This window comes from Amphiura filiformis, chromosome 12, assembly GCF_039555335.1.
Source record: "Amphiura filiformis chromosome 12, Afil_fr2py, whole genome shotgun sequence".
Taxonomy (NCBI): Eukaryota; Metazoa; Echinodermata; class Ophiuroidea; order Amphilepidida; family Amphiuridae; genus Amphiura; species Amphiura filiformis.
Window position 1 is genome coordinate 48,837,027 of NC_092639.1, and position 15,646 is coordinate 48,852,672.

The 15,646-nt window shown below is 37.3% G+C and overlaps 1 protein-coding gene across 1 annotated transcript; it reads left to right on the plus strand.

Annotated features, from left to right (window-relative positions):
- The first annotated feature begins 1,418 nt into the window (after positions 1-1,418).
- On the plus strand, positions 1,419-11,869 carry LOC140166327 (uncharacterized). Its single transcript, XM_072189761.1, is given in 7 exon segments — positions 1,419-1,620; positions 1,623-2,812; positions 3,692-3,797; positions 6,384-6,521; positions 8,213-8,311; positions 10,892-10,983; positions 11,511-11,869. Coding segments are annotated over 7 exon segments (2,037 nt in total). The 3' UTR covers positions 11,721-11,869.
- The last annotated feature ends 3,777 nt before the right edge of the window (positions 11,870-15,646 follow it).

Below are 15,646 nucleotides of genomic sequence, written 5' to 3' on the forward strand. Positions count from 1 at the left end.
GATAGAAAAAACGTTAAAAATTCTATGTATAAATAACATTAGACCCGGCAAAAGATTACTGTTTCGTTTTTATGGTATTCTAATCTTTTATTTCCCGAAGAAACATTTGGGGTCTAAAATGGATTATTTATGTAATTGATAAAAACATCGAACGTGTATACAAGAAAAATGGTAGGTTCCTCTGTAGTATTTTACTGACCATGCTAATGTACTGACACCGTGCGAGCACATGTCAAAATCGATATAATGTATTGTCCATATAGACGCGCATTTATCATTTATTATTGTCGGATTAACAACAATTGAGCGCTATTAATACACATTAATGTTTTTAGGCAAATAAAATTCCAAAATATGGTACGTTTTCTGCTTTTGATTGTCACGTGGTAGGCCTATATTGAAGTTGCGATTATATCTTCAAATAAGTTTCAAATGGATTCCATCAAGACAAGTGGCCGAGTGGTCTAAGGCGCTAGGCTCATAGAGCATATCCAAAGCGGCGTGGTCCGCCTTGAGTTCGAATCCCGCCTCTGCCAAACTTTAATAGAAGTAATATTAAAATTTAACTTTTTTTAAATTTCATATTGGGGAAATGTGACTGGGAGAATTTATGTATGGCGTGGAGTGGTGTGGCATAAACACTAGTACTGCTGACTGAGTGTACCTATCGTAGCAGGGTGTAAAATATAAAACAAAGTCAATGTTTAATCTCAAATACGTTATGGGGTAAATATAAGCATTTGAATAATTTAACAATAATTGAACCTGAAAAATAAATGAACATGAAAGTTCATGAGTGATTTTTCAACATATTTGACTGTTGGATAAATATGGGTGCTGCAGCTTTGGAGCTAAGGCAATATGGCGCATTACTTTGAAGTTGGTAATGGGTAAATTGCACTGTGTGCCATGCATGGGCATGGATTTTGCAGTTTTGGACATCCGTACACGTTTTGTTTGAAGCAATAATAACATTGTAAAAACTATCCATGAAAAGGCTGAACAATTGGCTCTTCAATTTGGCAGCTTTTTTCTCAGACTAAAATTATTTTACAAAATGTACCTAGTCTACCTAGGAAAAAATATAAACATCTTCAATATGTTAAGGTTAAGATAACAACAAAGACGAACTGCTAAAATAGAGCTTCCGTTGCTAAGCGACCGTTGCCATCATGTATACTCATTGGTATCAACAATTTATCTGCGCTGCATTTCAATGGTTTCTTCTTTTAGTTTATTTCAATGGGTCATTATTTGCGTAGGTCTATAGCAATTTACTTAGTTGACAACCAAATTCACTGACGGCTAGTGCAAACATTGCGACTAGGTCTACTTCTATATAGCTCGACTTCTCCGGGACAGTGAAGTGGTCAAAATATCCACGTTGAGAAAAAGCAAAAATGTCTGCTCAAGCACCAATGTATCGTGAAATTCACGCCAATGGTAAGGTCAGGGTTGACAATTCAAAATCTTCTTTCGGATCTTTGTCGCAAGTAGACGAAGCGACACGAGTACTTCTACTACATCCAAACGAAATTGGAAAATGTCGCGAAAACCCTCTTACACATAAAGGAAAGCGAATTCAGCTTACCAAAATGTCAATTTTGATTCTGATACCAATTTTTCTCTGGCCATTCTCGCAGTTCTTGATTTGAACACCATCGCCCGAAATAATAGCGTCAATGTTGAGGTTCGTAATGCCATAAGATTTAGCCGGGATATTGGAGTACTTCTTAGCAGACTTCAACGGGAAAGAGACATGACAGCTTTGTATGTAAGCGCAATAGGTGCGGAGAACAATGTCTACCTAACTGAGACCTATCCATTAACAGACTTGGCGTTAGATGAACTCAAGTACTGGCCTGTAGAGACAAGTGTTTTAAAAGAGCTGCCGTTTTTCCGGAAGAAAAGCGATTTCAAGCAACATCTTGCACATCATCGTAACAATCTGAACCGTAACGACACTACCGTTTATCAGGAGATTGATTTCTACACAGGCGTCCTACAGATATTCATTGATTGGCTTTATGAGAGTGTTGGCAACTCTAAAGGCCATGCCACCTGGCAAACTCTTGTAGCTTACCAGTTGCTCATCGTCAGCAATGTTGACACAGGAATTGAGCGTACTCTTGGCTCGGTCTTCTACGCACAAGGCAAATTCCACAGACATGAAGATTATGTATGGTATCTTGATAAGTATAACGTTGGTGCGTGGAACTTTAACGCTTCAAAACGATACTCCACCCTAGCCATTGAATTTTACGAAAAAGGAGTTGCTAACTTGTCGGAAGATTTTATCCAGACCATCACTGAAATGAGAACAAAAATTCGAGAGTACGGTTCGGTAACCAATGTTGAATACGCAACGCTAAAACCTAGTTTTGGGGATGCCACAATCTGGTTTGAGAGCATGACAGCATACGTAAATATTCTTGAAAACGTCCAGAAGGAAATGGCAGAAGAGATTTTAGCCCGTTTAGAAAATGACTTGCAGTCCGATACCAAATCCATCGCTGTAAGTATAGCTCTTGTCATCGTGGTCATCGTTATGTGTCCATTGATACTACGCGCCTTTTGGGCAATTACAACAGATATCCAGAACTATGCTCTTACGCTTGCTTCGCAAACTAAAGCTTTGAACAAGGAAAAGAAACGAGCAGATTGGCTTTTGTATTCCATGATGCCGATTGTTGTTGCTGAACAGTTAATGACCAGTCAGGATGTCACTGCCGAATATTTCGACAGTGCTACGGTGTTTTTTGCTGATATTACCGGGTTCAGTAAATTGTGCTCCGAAAGTACTCCAATGCAGGTTTGTAAACTTGAAACTTTTTAAAATTACTTATTTCATCCGTTACGCCTTTCAGTTATCACGGTCCAATTATTCCATTACAATATTGTAATTAATTTCCTTTCATCATGTTCATTCAGAGGAGACTATATCATAATTTCATGTTTTATAAAACATTCATGACAGGTGTCATATTTTCCCAATTGTAGCCATTAAGTTAAAAATGACTTGCGGTGTACTTCAATTGATGTTTAAGGAAGCTAATAATCGCATTTATATATATCGAAACGAAAGCTTTAGGCATTTCCCCCCTACCTGAGAAAAATCATGCACGTGGGCAGAAATTACACCCTTTATATCTATTTAACCCTGGAATCTCCTTTATTAACCTATACCATTCAATTTCACTTGACTCAATATTTATTTTGCAAAAAAAAACCGCTACGTCCTACTCCGGTTTGACTTAATTATTATATAAATACTGAAAAAATGAAATTAACAATCATCATATCGAGGGTTGAGTATAAAATTGCCAGGGCACTATAGAAGATACAGTGACAAAATTCAGTAGAAAACAATAAACATTGTGGAGAAAATATTGTTTTTTGAAGACCAAAGCAAGGCGCCAACTTCATGCTCATTTTGTGAGAGCTGGTCATAGTGTGTTACTGCTTTCTGGTTCTGAACCCTCGATTTTTTGAACAAATCAATAAATGAGCTAGTGGGCCAACGTGAAGAGAAAACAATATTGCTGTTTTTGCATGCCATCTGAATTTTGCGACTTCTTCAACCAAAACCTGCCAACACGGGGCCAGCTGCAGATATAATTTATATTGTATACAAACAACAACTAAATAAATGAAATTTATTATTTCATTGATGTTACTTTTAACCTTTCAGATTGTTGAAATGTTGAACGGTCTGTATTTGGTATTTGATACCCGAATCGAACACTACAATGTCTACAAAGTAGAGACCATCAATGAAACATATATGCTGGCATCTGGTAAGTTGACCACAATATTGTAAGATGTGTAGGATTATGATCGAACGAGCAGCATGCCACAACCTAAATGCACATCATTAAAACTAAAAGCAAATCCAACTGTCGAACCATCGTAAGTGGTGGTGACCGTCGATTATAAATCAGCTACCTTTCACTATATTAATAATTCTATTACCTCCGCGACCCATTATTCAAAATCGCGCACTGTTATTTTTCGAAACACATCAAGTGGAAGATCTTTAATTAACAATAAAGTGGCTAGGGAACGAACTTTATGTTCTTTTCGCAGGTCCGTTCATTCTTCGCCGCACTGAATTGCTTTGCGATGCGGTGCGTTGCCACACTGGATCGTACTGCAAAATACGGTAACGCAATAACATTAAATACATTTTAACTTGGAAATGTGACGAGTTGCGTTTAGTTGTGGCAAAAAGTAATCGATATATCGGCAACGCACCGTACTGCAAAGCAATTGCGGCGTAGTATGAACGGGCTTTAAAGGATTATAGAGGTTGTGCATAATGACGTATCATACCGTAAATATGGTAGACTATGCCATAGTCTATTTTTGATAAATAAAAGCATGTTATTAATGTTAATCATGATGAAAGCATTCAGTTGAACTCGAAATTATACTGACATTTATTACATCAAAATATATACTAGTATAAAATTGTTATGAAAAAGTTTATATAATTATATTAGTGACAGTAAAAGTAAAGTGTACGTAGGCTTATATTATTGAATGCAACATATCATAATGTCATAATTGTATTGGCACTTCACTGAACAATTCTGATTTTAAAATGTGCCAGTTTATTAATCGCGAAATTCCAGATTAAAAATAGACTATGGACTTTGAATTTTAAACGGGATTTTGAGCGGGCAAAGTCCCTAACACTCACACTGTCAATCATACTTGTTTATCAATCAAATTTAACCGCAAGCAAATACAATACGCGCTCATGCACTTATTGACGCGTTCATGCAATTACATAACACAATGGCGGCATACTTGTGTGCCATGTAGTTATTAATGGTAATGACCTTGTCTCGGTCCCAGCCGGTTTGTGTTCCTCCGTCACTAAACAAACCGTCTGGCGACAACCCCGAAATGACGATCCGCTGATTGGTTAATGAATTTCCAAATATTTCCAAATAAAACTGTTTTCAATTGGCTATAGGACGTGACTTGTGTAAGTGACACTAAACAGCCTAGGCCCCTCACTGTTTGTAGATACCACAAACGCCAAATATACGCTAGCTCATTGGCCACTGAGGCGCCAATCGTCTGATATCGCCTTTCGTGTCAGGGACTCACAGCGCGTACTCCCGCGCGTACTTACGTACGTTGTGTGGATTTATGTAACCACATAGCTGTCACTCAACCGTTGCATGCATTGAAGCCCGGCACTGATTGACAGCAATTCTCAACCAGAAGATTTTCTTCTGACGATGATTAGCCAATCAGAGAAGACGTACTATAAGGTTGTCGCCAGACGGTTTGTTTAGTGACGAAGGAGCACACATCGGCTGGGACTAATAGGTACCCGGAGGATTTAAACCATAACGAGATCTGGGCGACCAATCACAAGCCAGATCCATTCGAAGATGCATTACATCATGGCCAATTTTAGTAGGCCAGATTTCCGACAATCTCATCCATAGAAGCTCATAGACAGCCGTGTTAAGCATGAAAACCGCAATCCAATGTCAGTAGTCCACTTGGGGAACTAACAAACAGAGGGTGTAGGGTGACTGAAAAGATCAGATGTGAAAATCTATCAATTGTGCACACATTCATTAAATCAGAGTTTTAAGCTTAAATACAATATCCAGAGTATAATATGCAGAATGGGCAAGTGGACTACGGGGTAGTCTATAAATATGGCGGACTTCTCAAAAGCATTCAACAAAAGCATGATTGCAATCTACCGCGATAGTTCGTCTCACACAAATAACAAATGCACTGCGATCAAATAGGTTGTTATTTTGATTGCATGCATTGCACATATTTAGGGTGAAAGACAACGGTTCAAATCCTTTGTTTGGAGCCAATCAATAATTTCACGCACAACCTCTATTGACGAATCCAAATCCACGCATTCCTACATCTGACTAGCAGCCTTTAGTTGGGTAGCCGTTGGCTACAATGCACCCAAAATGTGAAATGATTCCGCGAAAACACAGGTAGACAAAAGGATGATTAAAGTTTACAACACAATAGGCCCTATAGTTCCCTTCGGCAAAACACACAGCTTCTACATGGTCTATTCGCTGTTGAAGTGACATAATAAACTACACCATATCAAACGCTGCAAATTGATGTACTTGCGAACAAAAGGACTATGTATGAATAGATGCGACGGGATTACCTGCGGAATTATCTCTATTGTATATATTATTCTATTAACCCTCCTCGTCCTGGCATCTTCTCTAGGTGTTAGGCGGCTTTTATTTGCACAATGGGGCGCTCAAAACACCAGGTTGGTGCTAGCGGCTACCCAAAGATGGCCGACCAAATCCTGACCATGACTTTGCTCGTTGGATTCGTCTATAGAATTTCTTTCTTGTAATTTTATACAGGTTTACCCACTCGATGTGGTACTCGCCACGTTGGTGAAATTGCTACTGTTGCTCTTGACTTGGTTTATCATGCCAGCTGTCTGGAGGTACCGCACAAGAAACATAAGAAAATCCAGATAAGAGTGGGCATTAACACTGGTAAGCCGCATATCTCTTAAATCCAGATTAACGAGTGGAAATCAATACTGAATAATGTAATAGGCCTTACAACCGAACTCCCAATTAGTCGCGCTATTTCAGAGGCCACGTTGGAGAGAGTTGTTAATTATTGTACAATGATTTGCATAATAGAGCGTGTTTATAGTGGGAGCAGATGTGCGGTACATTGAGCGTGTTTATAGTGGAAGCAGATGTGCGGTACATTGCGGTACAATTTCTACCCGGTTAGAAATTACCCGGATACTTGCCCACTATAAACACTAGCAGTATATATATGTACGGTACATCGATATCCTTCTAAACCGAAGGATATTGTGGCGAGATATCCCAGTATAAACACACCAGTATAAAATGTGTGCGGTATTACCGGAAGTAGGGGCTTCTTCGTGATGCGTAGAATGCGCGCAAGACATTCGGAACGATTCTCACCCCCAATAGTTATCAAAATAGAAGCTACATGTTTGCCGCCATGATCATATTGTTGAATGGGCTGTTTATAGCTCGCGCCACAATATTTACACATTCTCTGTGTGACCTCGGGGTCATTGCAAATGTACGATAATGTAGTTGGTATATAATTTGTGCGGTAACTGTGTCTCACTATAAACAGCAAGGGTATCGGTACATATACAAGGATTATATGTACGGTATACTCAAAATGCGGTAAAGTCACTATAAACACGCTCATTGCGGTACAATTTCTACCCGGTTAGAGATTATCCGGATATTTGCCCACTATAAACACTAGCAGTATATGTATGTACGGTACATCGATATCCTCAACCGAAGGATATTGTGGCGAGATATTCCCACTATAAACACACCAGTATAAATTGTGCGCGGTATTACCGGAAGTAGGAGCTTTTTCATGATGCGTAGTATGCTCGCAAGACATTCGGAACGATTCTCACCCCCAAGAGTTAAGCTACATGTTCACCGCCATGATCATATTGTTGCATATGCTGTTTATAGCTCGCGCCACAATATTTACACAATCCCCGTGTGACCTCGGGGTCATTGCAAATGTACGATAATGTTAGTTGGTATATAATTTGTGCGGTAACTGTGTCTCACTATAAACAGCAAGGGTATCGGTATATATGCAAGGATTATCGTATACGGTATACTCAGAATGCGGTATATTTACTATAAACACGCTGTTAGACATAATTTATAACTTCTTACAATGGAACTCCACAACTGCCATTTTGTCAATCACATGAAAGTTCTAGAAACTGGTTCACTTGTGTAAAGGTCCGTTCAGACAATGCCGCAATTGTTTTGCGGTGCGGTGCTTTGCCGCACTGCATCATACTGCAAAATACTGCATTGCGGTATCGCAATAAAGTTAAATACATCTTAACTTGTAAATGCAACGAGTTGCGTTGAGTTGCGACAAAAAGTAATCGATATATCGACATGGTCAGAGCCGGTTCCTTACTAACCACAAACCATCCGACACTAACTAGTTAGAACAGTAACCATTCGTTACAAAGCTTTACAATTAACAAAATGGCTGTTGCTGTGACCGACATTGCCCGTATGAACTCGCACCCTCCTGATTAAAGTAAAGATTAAAGCCACTGCGTTTTGAAAAGATATTCTTGACTTTCCATTTCAAAGAAAATAAACCTGTTATTTTACATGTTCATTTTTTTCTACTTCTTCAGGATCTGTTGTGGCTGGTGTCGTCGGGTTGAAAATGCCAAGATACTGTCTGTTTGGTGATACTGTAAACACAGCGTCCCGTATGCAATCGACTGGACTGCGTAAGTTTTTACGGCTAAAAGGATAAAAGATTCAAATAAGTTTACTTCTACGACTCTTCAACAGGGGCCTAGGCTATCACTTAACTCAATCGGTACAGGCGGTGGAGGCATACAATCTTGTGTAGAATTCGTTAGGACACTTGTCGTTTTGAGGGTGTGATGGATATGTTTATTAATCGGCATGTACATTGTAGGAAATCACACTATGTGTTTCATAGTTGGAAGATTTTGTGATTCCTCCCTCCCCATCCTTCTTCCTCCATGTGTGTTTGGGTATATCTATGAGCGTGTTTATAGTGGGAGCAGATGTGCGGTACATTGCGGTACAATTTCTACCCGGTTAGAGATTATCCGGATACTTGCCCACTATAAACACTAGCAGTATATGTATGTACGGTACATCGATATCCTCATGTATGTACATGATCCACCAGTGGAGCTTCTGCGACCCCTACGCAGAACTTCCGTTAGTGGATTATCTGCGCACGGCGGACGCAAGGAATCCACAGTCGGATTTTCTGCGCACGTGCACTGAAAATCCCCTCCGTATATAGTTCCGGTGGAGTAATTCTGCGCACGGTCGCAGGGAATCCACTGACGGATTTTCGGCGCACGTGCTCAGAAACTCCCCTCCGTATATAGTTCCGGTGGAGTAATTCTGCGCACAGTCGCAGGGAATCCACGGATGGACTTTCGGCGCACGTGCGCAGAAACTCCCCTCCGTATATAGCTCCGGTGGAGTAATTCTGCGCACGGTCGCAGGGAATCCACGGACGGATTTTCGGCGCACGTTTTAATTATCTCATGAATTGTTATGATTTAATATTATTAAATGGTAGAAAGTATGAAATATTATTTATATATATAACTCCGGTGGAGTAATTCTGCGCACGGTCGCAGGGAATCCACGGACGGATTTTCGGCGCACGTTTTAATTATCTCATGAATTGTTATGATTTAATATTATTAAATGGTAGAAAGTATGAAATATTATTTATATATATAACTCCGGTGGAGTAATTCTGCGCACGGTCGCAGGGAATCCACGGACGGATTTTCGGCGCACGTTTTAATTATCTCATGAATTGTTATGATTTAATATTATTAAATGGTAGAAAGTAAGAAATATTATTTTAGTGCCTATATGTTTAGAGTCAGTTCTGCGCATCAAGTTTCATGAAATCATGTTTAAAAAACATGTTTAAAAAAATAACTTAGAAAGTAAGAAATATTATATATATTTTTAAAGTCAGAACGGTGGAGTTTTTCTGCGCACGGTCGCAGGGAATCCACAGTCGGACTTTCGGCGCACGTTTTAATCATCTCATGAATTGTTATGATTTAATATTATTAAATGGTAGAAAGTAAGAAATATTATTTTAGTGCCTATATGTTTAGAGTCAGTTCTGCGCATCAAGTTTCATGTTTAAAAAAATATCATATTTAGAGTCAGAACGGTGGAGTTTTTCTGCGCACGGTCGCAGTGAATCCACGGACGGACTTTCGGCGCACGTGCGCAGAAACTCCCCTCCGTATATAGCTCCGGTGGAGTAATTCTGCGCACGGTCGCAGGGAATCCACTAACGGATTTTCGGCGCACGATTTAATCATCTCATGAATTGTTATGATTTATTACTATTATGGTAGAAAGTAAGTAATATTATTTAGGCCTATATGTTTAGAGTCAGTTCTGCGCATCAAGTAGGCCTATCATGTTTAAAAAACATGTTTAAAAAAATAACTTTGAAAGTAACAAATATTATAGGCCCCCTATATATATTTAGAGTCAGAACGGTGGAGTGTTTCTGCGATAATGGACGATAATGTTAGTTGGTATATAATTTGTGCGGTAACTGTGTCTCACTATAAACAGCAAGGGTATCGGTACATATACAAGGATTATTGTGTACTATATACTCAAAATGCGGTATATTCACTATAAACACGCTCATTGTTTTTCAATAAAGGCGAGGGACTGGTCTATCGATATGCTTGAACGACCACTTCACTGTTCAATGGTTTTCTTGTACTATTGTCTAGTTGACGATTTAAAATGCACGTACCCTGAGCAAACTACGATGCGTACGCACACTGCAGGGCAAAGAACAATGGAAATTTCCACAATTCGCGCGCATACTGCCGGGCAATGACGTCACATGTCAAGTGGTCTATACATAATGGCACAATAATCTGCTCCATTCAAAACTCAATGTTGTTATAGGGGAGCAGGGTTCCTAAGGTCCGATTTCCCGAAGTTTAGCTAGTGGTCAGGCTTCCTAAGCCACTAGGCTAGCCCTGCTAATGTGGATCCATTTTATTGATTTATCTTTATAGGTGATGTATGATGTGAAATTGTAAGCACTGATAGGACATGGGCTTAAGCCTGATGGCTTAGGAAGCCTGACCACTAGCCATGCTTCGAGAAACCGACCCTTAAGTGTCCTAAAATTTTCATGCATGATTGAAGTTTTTTCTTTGTAAGGTGATTGCAAAGTCCTTGTTTTTGTCTGTTGTTTTTAACCAAATTATTCCAGTTGCCAGTAAGTTTCATTGATATTATATATATTTTTATCTCAACAGCGGGACGTGTACAAGTCAGCGACACGTCGTATTTAGGTCTTATGGATCTAGGTGGTTACAAGCTTGTTAAAAGAGGTATTGTTGATGTCAAGGTAGGTCTTATCATTGATATTTACATTAGGAAACGAATTTGGAGAAAACCTTCTGTTAATAAAATGCTATGCTGAGCCACCAGCCTGGGTGGTTCACGCTCCAGTAATTTCAGTTGATTGAGCTCAGTAATACATCAAAGAATGTCTTCCAATTCATGAAAACAAATAGATAATCAGCTTATCGGCTTAAAAGCTTAAAGGGAAGGTGTTGCTGCTCAGCGAGTGTTTGTAATTATCAGAAGGTTTTCTCCAAATTCATTCTCTAATGAAATAATAATTTTATATAAATAAAATAACGAAAAAAAAGTTACATTCTGAGTATATATAATTCTATGCTTGAAATTTGCAACCCATGCATAGTCTATGCATTATTCGTAAAAGTCTCGACATACTAAGAAATCATTATCTTTTGAGTAAATATCATTAAGTTAAAATGAAAAATAATTAAAAAAAAAGACATCAACTTACCAGGAACAACATTATAGTCAAGGCATTAAGCGTTGTATATCTTATTCTTTGATTTCTAGGGCAAAGGCTCCATGGACACTTATTGGCTGACAGAAAAGGACAATTTTGAGATGGCCATCACCGCTGAAGACAATGCTAATAATCTTATGAATGATGTCGCTCTTCATGAACATAAATATGAACATATGTATGAACAAACGTACACAGGTCGTATCCAATACAGGGGTCGAACCAGCGACCGAAATGGATCAGAAACAGACAGCGAATAGAAATCAGTGGCGAAGCGCGCGAAAAACTTTGCCATATTGAAGCAAAAGTAGTGAAATATGGTTCAAAAGCGGAGTAAATTTGTGCGAAGCGAGCAAAATTTGGTACTTTTTGGGGCTAAAATGGCCAAATATGAGGTTAATTTGGTCAGAAACCCTCATACAGGAGTCAACATGGGGGGGTGAGTGAGTGTATGGACCATTCCCCCTGTCAAAATATTGGGGGGATCTGTCCCCCGATCCTCCGGAATCTACACCTATGATAGAACTAAGTCTGTCCTACCACGACAAGCTGAAATTGGGTTCTCATTAGATACCTTCGGGTACTCAGTATTTACCTAGAGGACATCTAAAACACATCCCCCTAATCATAAATCCAACCCCTTTGAAATTTGTATCGCACACGTTTAAGGTTACGGAAAGAAACGTATAAAAACGTATAAAAGACGTATAAATTTGTTCTCTAAAACCAAGTTTTCTCAGCAATTAAATATCGCAGTGAGAGAAATGTTGGTGCGTTGGATGTAGCTCTACATACACAAATTTTTAGATTCTGTTTGAAAATCCTTCGTTTACATCCTTTTTACGCACCATGTTAACGACACCAAAAACGTGTTCATATTCTTTTCAAATGTTTATAAAACCACGCCGTTGATTGCTTTCTCCTTGTTTATTCGCCATTAGTGCGTCCAAAATTTTAGAGCCGACATGCGTGTTTATTCTAAGAGTCATTATGCGGACACGATTGTAATCACCTTATTGCATCAAATTATAATTACTAGTATACTACGCCAATATCCTTACACTTGGAAAAATAATCACAATTTCAATACTGGACAATATTGGAATAAATTTATATTTTTAATAGATGCACTATCTACATGATCTAATTCTGCACATTCTGACACCGCATTGAATCCAATGTGACCTGAAGAAGTAAAGTTACAAGCGATTGAATAGACGAAGGTCCAATTTTAATAGTGACAAACTGGCCTATACAAGGCGCAACAAGATTCCAACAAGCGCAACAAAGAGACAACACAGTTTCTTCAATAAAGCTTTATTTAAAGCAGTTTTTATTTCAGTTTTTCTTCTCTGTACTTTCATAACTTTCATTTTATTTTGTTTCAGTTTTCTTTTGTTCCTTTTGTTTTTAAATTAAAGGCACGCATAAATTAGCCATTCACCACTCTCAAACCAGATGTCTTGTCTGTGGAGTTTTGAATAGTCCAGTCTGTCACTTTTAAAACTGGACCTTCGTCTAATCAAATGCTTGTAATTTTGCTTCTTGAAGTCACAATGGATTCAATGTGGTGTCATAATGTGCCGAATTAGATAGTGCATCTATTAAACAAATAAATTTACCCAAATATGGTTTAATTTTAAAATTAGGATTTTTCTTTCAAGTGTAAGGATACTTTTTTGGCGCAGTATATATAGCCGTATTTCTTTCTGTATTCTTTCTTTCTTTCTTTCTTTCTTTCTTTCTTTCTTTCTTTCTTTCTTTCTTTCTTTCTTTCTTTCTTTCTTTCTTTCTTTTTTTCTTTCTTTCTTTCTTTCTTTCTTTCTTTCTTTTTTTCTTTCTTTCTTTATTCTTTCTTGTTCATTTCTTTTTATTTGATTGATTCGCGGACTGCAGTGATTGATTGTTTTTTCACTTTATAATTCAGAAATTTGTAGGTCTACTGAGTCTTGTTGAATATTTTTCCCAAATTCGATTTACAAATAATTGTATTTTGTTATTGTTGTTGATGTTTTTGTTGCACATTATTACATTGTAATCATGGAATATAGCAGCATTGATTTTTTTCGTCTAAGATATCAAGGCTAATTTGAATAAAATCAACACATTTTCCAGACGGTGCACTGTTAAAAATGTCTAATTCGACTAATTCTCTAAAAATAAGTCTTACAAAATACAATTTTTATCCAAGGAAAATAATGCTGAAATTATGTATTTATAACGCTAAAAGAAGAGTAATATCATTTCACATTAATTTACATCATTTCAACATATTTATGACTTATAATATTCAATTTGTAAAGAATGAGAAATTGCATGACTACTACTCAACTTTTTTGAGAAAAGTGGGGGGATGAGGCTGTGGATCACGAAATGCCCTTTTAATTAGTCATTTATGTGAATTACTAATTGATTACTTATTGAATGACTAATTAAATGACTAATTATTTATCGAAAATCAGATTTCGATAAAAATCGATAAATAATCAGTCAAAAAGTTATGTTACTTGGTATATTTGCTAATAATTGGTCATGTTAATAATGTTGAAGTTGAAAATTTCACATATTTTAAAATTTCTTGGTGTGGTGTTCATAATTGATGCTAACTTGAAATTGAAAGGGCAGATACACTATTAATTTGTCTTAAAGTACTCTCTTAAATGGAAAGATTGGGGTGAGGGAAAAGTCCAAATTAAGATTGAGAAATCAGTCTTAAAGATTGAAAATTCAAACTAAATTCCATTGCATTTTCAATCTAATTTTAGACTTTTCCCTCAACACAATCTTTAAGATTGATTTTTCAATCTTTGGTTTTAAGAGAGTATGTATGTAATAGTCTTGCAGTATGCCCTATGGGAAGAGTTACGCCGTTTGACTAATAAAGTTTACTGATAACTATTTAAAACATTGGTTTTACCGCATTTTGACTTTGTTTGGTTCTTTCTTTCTTTCTTTTTCTGGTTATTTAGCTGATTGATTATTTTTTTCATTATATGGAAATTCAGAAAGTTGAATCTACGTATACCACACCATTCAACGCCATACATAAACTCTCCCAGTCACATTTCCCCAATATGAGATTTAAAAAAAGTAAAATTAAGGTTGGCAGAGGCGGGGTTCGAACTCACGGATACTCTATATGAGCCTAGCGCCTTAGACCGCTCGGCCACTTGTCTTGTTGATATCCATTTGAAACTTATTTGAACATATAATCGCAACTTCAACATAGGCCTACCACGTGACAAGCAAAGGCAGAAAACGTACCATATTTTGGAATTTTATTTGCCTAAAAACATTAATGTGTATTAATAGCGCTCAATTGTTAATTAACTGCGTATTCTACATACAGAAATCCGACAATAAAATGAGACTTTACATGCACAATAGTTTTTTCATCAATTATATCGATTTTGAGTCGCACGTGTGCTACTCGCCGTATATGTCGGTCAATTATGCAGCCTACCATTTTCCTTGTAGCTTCTTGTATACACGTCGATGTTTTTATCATTTATATAAGAAATCCACATTAGACCCCTAATTTTATTTCAGGAAATAAAACATTAGATTACCATAAAAACAAAACAGTAATCTTTGGCGGGGTCTAATGTAATTTTTACATGGAATTTTCAACTTTTTTTTCTATCGCCATTCTCGTTCAATTAAAAAACATTTTTGCGTATATAAAACCAATAAAATTCTCTGTTTCATAAACGACATCAAATGTGTGGCACATTTGATGTCGTTTATGAGGCAGAGAATTTTATTGGGTATCACGAATCGTTATATATGATGTGCACTTAATATTCATATTTTCTTTTATACAGAGGATGCTTCAGTTTTGACAGGAAAAATATTTTATTGAAAACCCTCTCACTCGTTTATTTCAAAAATGTAACCACGCTTCCCTAGAATGTGCAATAAATTAGCATTAAAACCTTTCTTATTTTAACAGCATTCTACAGCTATTCTAGAAACTCTTGGCGTTTGGCGAAAAGAGGAGTAAATCTATACTTGGAGTACTTGAACATGAATATTTTCCCAAATTCGTGCAATACATGTAATTGTTGTTGTAGTTATTATAGCAGCATCATTGATTTATTTTACCAAAAATATCAAGGATTAAATCACACGTTTCCGGATAATAGGTGCGTTGTGTAGTACAAATACACATCATGATACAAAGGTT